This window comes from Arachis hypogaea, chromosome 15, assembly GCF_003086295.3.
Source record: "Arachis hypogaea cultivar Tifrunner chromosome 15, arahy.Tifrunner.gnm2.J5K5, whole genome shotgun sequence".
Lineage (NCBI taxonomy): Eukaryota > Viridiplantae > Streptophyta > Magnoliopsida > Fabales > Fabaceae > Arachis > Arachis hypogaea.
This window is the reverse complement of record NC_092050.1, coordinates 156,206,192-156,216,223: the sequence shown is the minus strand read 5'-3', so window position 1 is coordinate 156,216,223 and position 10,032 is coordinate 156,206,192. Positions and strand designations below refer to the sequence as shown.

General features: G+C 32.7%; 1 protein-coding gene and 1 long non-coding RNA gene across 3 annotated transcripts; one reads left to right on the top strand and one right to left on the bottom strand.

Annotated features, from left to right (window-relative positions):
* The first annotated feature begins 209 nt into the window (after positions 1 to 209).
* On the top strand, positions 210 to 4,503 carry LOC112751643 (uncharacterized). 2 transcript variants are annotated; one of them, XR_003813969.2, is made up of 5 exons: positions 210 to 716; positions 1,200 to 1,432; positions 1,953 to 2,867; positions 3,247 to 3,441; positions 3,675 to 4,503. It is a non-coding gene; the product is annotated as an uncharacterized lncRNA (long non-coding RNA). The 2 variants fall into 2 exon arrangements; XR_011872606.1 differs by having other exon boundaries at positions 3,664 to 4,503.
* Positions 4,504 to 6,170: 1,667 nt separating this feature from the next.
* On the bottom strand, positions 6,171 to 8,351 carry LOC112749386 (F-box/kelch-repeat protein At3g06240-like). The gene is made up of 2 exons (XM_025797642.1): positions 7,262 to 8,351; positions 6,171 to 6,274 (listed from the first exon to the last, which is right to left on the bottom strand). The coding sequence occupies exons 1-2, from the start codon at positions 8,349 to 8,351 to the stop codon at positions 6,171 to 6,173; spliced, it is 1,194 nt and encodes a 397-aa protein (XP_025653427.1).
* Positions 8,352 to 10,032: the final 1,681 nt, after the last annotated feature.

Below are 10,032 nucleotides of genomic sequence, written 5' to 3'. Positions count from 1 at the left end.
GCAACCCAATTGCTATTCAATTCTAAGAGTTACAAGCATTGGAAGTTGGTGCATAGCTTGCTGAAATCTGTTTCTTTTTACCTTTGACTACCAATATTCAAAAATTCACAACTCCCAATCCTCAATTTTTAAAATTCTGAAGTTTTAGAGAAATAAAGCAAATTAATTAAATTTTATAATAAAATTGGTTTCGCTCCAAAACTCAATTCGTAGATGTTGCAGACAAACAGGTTGCTGCCCTGTTTGAAAGAGAGAAAATGCAGAAGGAACAACAAAAAAGAGAGAAAATGCAGCTTTTAATTTTAGCATCCGATTCTTAAGAACAAATGTAAAATAAAGATTCCAATTTTAACTTCATCTCTCATCTGGGTCGTTCTCAATTTCCTCATCTGGGGTTCGTCTTCCTTTTCACCTCATTCCTCTCATTCTCTCGTATTCCATTTTTTTTAAATTGTCCTTATAGTTTTTCCATCAATTGGGGTGTTGAAAGAAGGAAAAGAAAATGTTTTTGGTTTTTATCTTCATTCTCTTCCTCGGTTTTTTTTTGTTGGGGTGGTGACGGTTGTGGTTGCCGAAGCTTTGGGAATCTTGTGGATCATTGAACGGCTGCAACGCAAGATCATGAAGGACAAAGACAAAATCTCAGCACCCATCTCATTGGACACTAGTTCGCAAAATGATCCTATCAATCACCTGACTCTACCTTCGAAAAAGAGGTAAGCTTCATGCTTCCACAATTCCTCTTTTTATTGTTATTGTTATTATTTTTTTATTCTATTGTTATTTACATTGTGTTTCATGTCGTTGCTAGCTTGTGTTCTCTCATTTATTTGCGCAACACTTGCTGCTATAGAATTCTTTCTAAAGGAATACTTGTAATTTAATCATAAAAAAAAAGGTACAGAATTGCATGTTAAAACGAATTGTGTACCTATGTAGCTTTTAAGTAACTTTAGTATTTTAGTATTGCTTGGAGTAATCACTCAAGTTAAGGTAGTTACCATTTCCAGTATGAACATTATTTAGACCTCAAGTTGGTTCTTAAAATGACAAGGGTGATTTTGGTTATCATGATGATAGTTATTTGATACCCTTCAAAGACTAAATTAATGTGAAAAATATCAAATTCGATATCCGATGCACATTTGGAGCACCAATTACTTTTATTATTTCGATTCATTGGCATTTTCTTTCTTTAGGGTGTGATTTGGGTTCTAGAACAATACAAGGTATCAAAGTTCTGGCTGGAAAAGTCAGCTAAAGATCATAAAAGGAAAAGGGAGGTACTGGAGGTTAGCCCTGTTAAGAAGCATGGGAAGATCAAGGGTGAGTCACTTATTCTCACAGAGCATGATGGTTCGGAGACAACCATTTGGCTGAAGGGATGTGTTGTTGAGGCTGTTTCATCATCCAGCCTTCCTTCTAAAAAACGGTAATGTGATGCAGGAAGTCACTTTCGTGATTGCGTGGGGTATAGTTTCCATTCCTATATCCAAACAACATTGTGATGAGATCATTATTTCAATATCATTTTCTTTTGTTTGTGGATATGTTACAATGTGAGAGCTTAGTGAGCTAGCTTGATATAGAGTATTAGGCCAATGATTTATATTACAACATTCATTAGAATCTGATTTAGTGAGCTGTATTCCTCTGCAGAAAACCAGCATACATTCTCTTATTCCTTTTAAATCAGTGCATGTGAAAATGCATATCATTTTGAAAATGGGTTTATTATGAGTTTTCCTGACTTTGAATTCAAAAAGGGATATCTCACTTCCTTTACATCTCACATACATCTTAATGAGAAAAACAAGAAAAAGTTGTTGCTGCTTGGAACATGGGTATCATACTTCATCTGATGTGGAAAGAAACACTTTGTTATGTACTCTTGCTTATTTACTTAGAAAATACGGCGCTTCAAGGTCATTTTTTTATGTTGGGTTTTGCAGGGCAAAAAGATACCCGATAAAAGTTGAAAACAACAAATCTGTGGTGTACCATGGAAGCAAATTGCTTTACATATATCTTGAGACGTCATGGGAAAAAGAAGCATGGTGTAAGGCCCTCCGTATGGCTTCACGCGATCAGAGTGAAAAACTTAAGTGGTCTAGTCAGTTGTATGAAGAGTGTCATCGATATCTAGCATCACTAAATATTGAATATCATCCTTTTATCATGAGACCATCAGCAGGATCAAGTTTTGATGGCTTAGAAAAGTCCAGTAAGCCTGATGGATCTTCCTCCAGAATTCCTCAATTTTTGAGTAGAATTACTAAAAAACCAACTTCATTCTTTTGCGCGGTTGTCATGAGATAAACATTGGTGTTTTATTTTATTTTTAAAGAGAAATCCTCACTGAAACCTTCACTTGTTTGTGGTTTCTATAAGATAAATGTTGGCCCTTCCTATAAGATAAACCTTATTTCTGGAGGTGCAGTAGTAGAGATTGAAACAAGGCTTGAAGTTGGTGAACCACCGAACGATAAGGGGACGGAATGCTCAAGCAATGCTGGGGGTGCCCCGTCAGATCTTGAAGATCTTAGCAATGGAGACGGAGTGAATGATTCACAAGAGCCAAAAGTAGATGTCAATGGGAACACTGATAAGCACAAAAATACCGTTAAATCAAATACTTAGTTTGCATTTTCTTCATGTAGTGATTTGTCACGTTTTTACTGAATTATTCCCCACCCCCCCCCCCCCCCCCCAAAAACAAAAATCAAAGTGTTGTGGAAAGCATTAAAGTTAAAGATGTCAATTTGTCCTATGCAGACGTGTCTAAAGTTTCTAGGAGTACATCTTCCTCATTTTATGGATCAAAATGGAAATCTATGTTAAATTCTCTTGCCAAGCATGTTTCACAGGTAGTATCTATTATTCCGTACTTTTTTTCCCCCACAATTCTGTTTATTCAACCTGAAAAAAATGGGAGAATACATAGGTACATGAGGGCAAGAGATCTTTATAAGAACAATAAACAACAGAGAAAAACAACTAGTATGACTGATTGTGTAAATTATCTTTAATTCTATTATATTCTAACATGTCCGTATTTCGGTTACCTCTGGATTTTTTTTACCTATAATAAGACACTTAAACTCTTAAAGTCATGTCACTACAAATCTTGTCTTTGAGCATTTTCATGTTGATAGATACACATGTTTACACATCGAATCATTATCATAATTATAAACAGGTATAGCTTTGTTATGGTCGAAGTAACGGGTTATTTCTTATCTAAAGGTTCCTCTCACTTTGGCAATAAGGATAGTATACCTCAAAGGGATAATGCGTTTACAACTAAATCCCCCTCCTTCTGATAATTTGTGGTATGGTTTCACATTAATGCCTGATATAGACTTCAACCTGGAATCATGTGTTAGAGATCACAAAATAACTAATGCACGCATCGCCCTGTTCCTGCTCAATCGACTTAAGGTATGATAGCCCCATTTCCATTTGGTTAAGTTATGAATGAATTTTGGTTAAAGATCAATGTTTAACCTGCTGCTGTTTTTAGAATTTACATGCTTTAGATATATCTATGTTTCTTTCTCTTTTAAAGTTTGCTTAGAGGGTGCATGTTCCTTGTTCTCTATGTTGTAACTTGTATAGTCCGACAAGCCTTCAACTTTGCATGTCTTTCTGAAAAGATTATAGTATCTCTACAGGAAGCAAACTGAGAAGCTTTAGTGCTCCCGAACTCTGAGTGCATAAGCATTTCATGGATGCTGGCTGAAAAGGAGAATTGGATTCCTCGGACTGTTGCTCCATACATGTGGGTTAAACAAGAATGTGGACACGATACCTCTGCTTCAAATGATAGCGCAAGGATATCAGTTGGTTCGGGGCTAACACCCCAAAACCAACATGGGGCCAAGTCTATAGTAGAACCAGTTAGGAAATCGTTTTCTTTCGGATGAGCATCATCTTCCTCTTGTCCAATAGTATTAAAGAGCAGCAGCCAAAGTTTTGACCAACTGTCAACACCTTTTCTAGAGGCTTACATAATGCAAGAAACTGAGGATTTGAAAGAACTTCCAGCATCTTCCATAGAGAATGAGAATAGAGATGAAACACGGGAAGAGAAGACGGAGGATATTACTGTCTATCAACCACAAACTCTGCTTATGGATAAACAAGTTAGTCCATCTGAACAGAAAAAAAATCGGGAAGAGGGAAAAGATGTTTGATTTGCGAAAGAGGATGAGCGAGAAGTTGGAAGAAAAGAGGCGTCACTTTGTTGAAAAGATGAGAGGACCATGAGAAAATGAGAACAAAAGTAGAGATCAGAACTCTGATTTCTGTTACTGATTTGTTGATCATGTCAGATATTAGCAACCATTCTTAAAAGAATCTTTTGATTGATGAATTGTACATCTTATAGGTTCTTAGAAGATCTAATTTAACTAGATGTATACTTTACTAAGTGACAGAAATTACTATTAATGCATTCCATGGAGTTACAAATCCACAGGGTAACATAGAAGATTCATTTAATTGTTGATTAACAAGTTATATGACACAGACATGCCATAGAGATTACAGAGAAATGATATACAGATTCATATACCCTCTCATTTGAAGGGTGAGTTTCTATTCAGTTTTGTTTTGTTTGCTTACATTTTCTCTTTCTCCTATCAGTGCTTATCACATATAGGGTTTGTCACACAAATAAAACTTCCATCTTGCTAAGCTTAATAAACAAGTTATTGCCCACAGACAATACTAAGATTTTGCACTAAAATATGCCTTTGGTAACATTATAATTAGTTTCCATAATCACCCTAGCTGGAAGGGAAGCCTTGAAGCAACAGTTGAGCTTCAATGTCGTGAGTTCAAGCCGTGAAGTCAGCCATTGACGCAATTGTTAGGTTAGGCCGCCTACATTATCGGATAGAAATGGCAGAAAATGGCAGTTTCTGCTGTTGACAAGTTGGTTAAACAAGGTGTTAAGTTAGTTGACAACTGTAAGTCAATGCAGCAGATGTCAGTGCAGTTAATGCAGCTGTTTTATAAGATTTTACAATTGATGAGAATGATGATTTCTTACTATTAACTCGACATTATTCTCCTACTATATATAACAATTAAATAATGATCGATTTCAATCAATAAAACAACAAAACTTGCATTATTTTATGTGAAGAGCAACCTCTATATGGTAATTACATCATTATCTATAGCAGAATGTCCTTAATTTCTATGAGACTCAATGCACTGATTTAGATAGTCTCCAAAGAAGACAACAATTTGTGATCCATGGAGCAGTCAGCAAGGATTGTGAAATGATTATCCTACAGGCTTAACACTGTCTGAAAGGAAAACATGATTTAGTGAACTTAATATAGAAATTAAAATTTATGTCATGTACTTATTGCTCTAAGACAAAACCAAACTCCCCTTGCTAATCTTGTACAGCTGGCTCTACAACAATCTTTATAAATTTTTCTCCAAACTCTGACCATTCAGCTTTGATTTTTTCCCGGTTTACCTTTGCCAAGTCATGCTCATGTTGCAAATGCGGTACTTCCTCCTTCTTCACGTCCATTCGAGCTTTGAGTGCCTTTCCTTCCACATAGACATCTCTCTTTCTCCTTCTGTTCTTTTCGAGAAGTTATGATGTTAGCATTCATAATTCTGATTTGCTTTTCTAGATCCTCTTTCATTTCCTCCAAACATACCAACTTTTGCCGCAGTCCTTTTTCTGTTGCCACCGTATCAGGGAACTGATTCTTGTTATTTTTAAGGTCAGATTTTAAGTTATCAGCTCTCGACAGTTATAAAGCAGTGGACTCAATTTTCATATTTGCTTCAATGTAGCTACTACTACAATGTGCAAAATGCTCTCATTGCTCCTGATAAACCATCATTAGCAGACAAACTGGAGAGATAATCTAAGCTGGTTTTCATGATGCAGCAATGTTGAGCATCCAAGAACACTGAAGCATCATTATTATTGATGGTGAAGTCTAGTACTATTTATCATGGAAGACCAAACAGTTGAATCTTTATTTGCCACTTTTTCAAATACTTCTTTGGCTTTCTCGATGCTTCCACACTTGGAGTAGCTGTGTATGAGAGATGTTTGGACTTGTAGATCAAATTCCAATCCATTTAGAGAAATATAATCTTCCATCTCTTGTGCTACGCTAATTGATCCTAAGTCAACAAACAGTGGCAGCGATTAGTCCATCTGGTCTAAAATCTGTCCGTACAAGCCTTCTAAACAAATCCAATGCCTCCAATGGGTGATACGAATGGGCATATCCTGCAATCATTGATGTCCATGAGAAAATGCTCTTTTTGATAATCAAATCAAATATCCTTCTAGTAGAGGCAAGGTCACTGACTTTCGCATACATAGTTTTTAGCAAATTTTCAATAGACTCCTTTGTCGCATCCACATTTGAGTACAAAAGTAAAAACAAGTCAGTTTGAATAATGAACAATTATCCGATTTGTTTTCATTATTACTTCAGATATCAAAATTGATTCGTGTGATATAATTTTTTTTTTTTAACACCAAGAGTCGTATTCTATGATGCACCGACACTGACACGGGACACGACACGAAACGGGACACGCCCGACACGCAAATTTTAAAATTTTATAAGATACGGAGACAGGCATACATATAAAATATAAAGTATTTTTTATATAAATCTCAATAATATTTTAACATTTTATAGATATTAAAATATAATTTTTTTTATTTATTTTTAATATTTTATTTTAATTATATCAAGTATTTAAAAAAAAATTTTGTTTTAATAAATAATAATATATACTATATCTAAATTTATTTCAAGAATATATATTAAAAATAAGACTGGACATACTGACACGTGATGGTATTTAGGTATATCCAAACGTGTCTGCAGAAGAATTTTTTATTTTTTATTAAGACATGGTTGGATACAGCGGACAGACACGCGTGTCGGACGAGTGTTGGTGAGTGCTGTATCCAAAATGTATCCGACACGCACACACGGCAACTCAGCAAAGCTTCATACTCGTATTTTTTAAAATATGAAACATAATTGACCAGCTCAAAATATTAGAATGAAATACAAATTAACTTATCAAATCAATTTCAACTACCAACATGAATATTAAAATTAGTTTTCATCTTAGAAAGTGTACATACTCTTCCCATACCCCATTTAAGTATATCTTACATTTAAATTTGTATATTTACTAATCAATTAATTTTTTTTGGTGAAAGAGATGAGGCTTTCCTTGTAAATCCATGTACCAAACATTCTTGTTTTGATATTAATATTGTGAATTACTTTGCCCGTAATGACATCAAAGGAAGCCAATTCATTACTGTCATTTCCTATATAAAATATTACATCACATTTGTTGCCCATTCTCATTGGATAACGAAATTCTGATTGAAAGGGTCCAAGTGTGAAAAGCTTCACCCAGGATTCCTTCACACCAACTTCACCCAAAATGGATATTTCAATGCGATTATTCTGAGCAAAAGAGGAAATCAAAGTAACAGACTCGTTGAGCACTACTAAAGTTCTGGTAGGGCTATCATCATTTTCTTGCACCCAAACAATTGATGTGGTTCGAAATGTTTCAGTGCTGAGGTTAAATGACACAAGTACTTGTTCTTCGAGTTCATCCGTGGCAAACTCGCTACCCCACCAGTGGCATACTCCATTCAAGTACGCTATAGAAGCTTTATCTACATCTTCCTTCTGAGTCATTTCAAGATCAAGTTTCTTCCAACAATTGCTTTTTAGACTATAAATTTGCCAAATTCTTAGAACAGGTTCTTCAAACAAAGTTCGACCATAAATATAATATACACATTGAACCACTTTATAATCATCATTCACATTGTCATAACCAAATCCATGAACACTTACATGCCGATCAAAGCCGGGCTCATCATCACTAATACCTGGAGGAATAATTTTATGCTCGTCTGTTTTGGGGTTCCAAAGTCCTATTACCTCACGACCTCGTTCATAGTGACATATAATGCCATTAACACATTCTAGAACCTCGCCGGGACCATAACTCTCAACCAGAGTTGGCAAAACTAATGTAACCATGTTTTCATATCTCTCTCCAGAAAGTAAATGCACATTATTTTCATCCCTTTGGTAAAATAATCTCCATAGAAGGAGAGACGATGAGTGGGCAGTTTTAGATTTTAAATTCTCGTAGTACATGCTTTTAAAATCAGGATTCTCAAGTAAATTTAGCCAAGACTTTCGCACGCAACTAAATCGCTTCAAGGATTTAACGGGTAATTTTGCTAGAATTTCCAGTGCAAGATCATTAGGAATTTGATCATTAGGAATTTGATCGTTATGGTTTGCCATTTGTATTGAAAACAAAAAAGATGAAAACAAATAGAGATTAGGGTCTTGTGCTTGTGCTGTGCCTTTTAAAATGTAACGAAAAATAAATTAGATTCCAACATAAAGTTTAAAAAAATTTCAATGGTATTACGTTTTTCTAGTTCTATTTGTTTTTCTCCTAATCAAGATCTCTAATATATAGGACTAAACATCAAACCAATCAAATTGATTGATTGAGAATATATATAGCAAATCTAAGTAGAATAAGAAAAAAAAAAAGGAAGCCCATATAAATTGTAAATACTTGAATTGCATTTGCAATCACAAACATAAATGTATAATTATTATTCACAAGTGTAATTATTTGTGCCATGCACGTGATAAGATTGATATTATAATTTTAAATTATTTTTTAAAAATTAATTTGAATTATAATAATTTGATTAATAAAAAATTAACATGTTATGTATTGTTTATTTTTTTTAATTTAGTGTTAATTGGATTAACTCTAAAATAGTTATTAATTAGTTTTAATAATTTACTTTTTTCAATAAATCACAGATATATACTTAATGTGATTATAAATAATATAATAATAGTTAAATCCACAAACAAATATATTGGCTATTATCACACTATAAAACAAATTAAATATAAAGGCTATTAGCACTTATAAATCAATAAAATTGCACTATCTTTGATTTGTGCAAGGGTTTACTTATCAATAAACTTAAAATATAAACTTAAAATATAAACCACAAATATTTATAAAATGGACCTAACATCACTTGAGAGAATCATGAAAAATAATCAACTTATCTTATCAACCATGAGAACCATTTCTATATAAGTCGTCTTGTTCTTGTCAAATTTGGATGGGACTTTCTATAACCTTATTGTAGCGACCCTCAGTTTTAAAAATATAAATATAAATAAGTTATAATTTATTTCATAAATTGGAGTTTTCTATTTTTAGAAATTATTTTATTATCAATAATTGAACTAATTTTATAATTATTTGAATTCAATCAAATTCATATTATTATATATATATATTTTATGATGAAATATTTTACATAATTAAAACTATAATTCTAGTCATTTATAAGAAATGAAACTTATGTGTATATCTTAATTTGAGTAATTGATATTTCAATTTAGAAATAGAGTTTAGTTAATAATATTATTATCGAATTCGATATCTGCCAATATAAATAAATATAAGTATTTTTGTTCAGCTTAACTTTGCTAATATTTCACCAAATATCTTTCACTCTTAAGTTACTAATGTCATTTAAATTAGTAACTCATATATTATTAACTTTATATATAAATTATTATTATTATTATTATTATTATTATTATTATTATTATTATTTGATTTACCTAATTTCGATTACTTAATCTATGCTCTCGTTTATATATATATATATATATATATATATATATATATATATATATATATATATATATATATATATATATATATATATATATATATATCATTATTATTATCTACTAAAGATTATGCATATACGTATTAATGTACTTCAATCATTAATTCATTATATATAAATATGTCCACTAAAGTTTATCATTATCCTTATGTATATATAATAAAGAAAGCCTAAGGCGGCTTACTAATTAATCATACACATGTATATATGATCAGTGTATGCGAGAGAAAAAGAGAAAGAAAAAA

Excerpts from the sequence above, each read along its gene's own strand:
- LOC112749386 (XM_025797642.1), bottom strand. The coding sequence starts at position 8,351 with ATGGCAAACCATAACGATCAAATTCCTAATGATCAAATTCCTAATGAT. Across the intron at positions 6,275-7,261 it reads TATCAAAACAAGAATGTTTG|GATATGCCCATTCGTATCAC; the intron begins GTACATGGATTT and ends CAATGATTGCAG.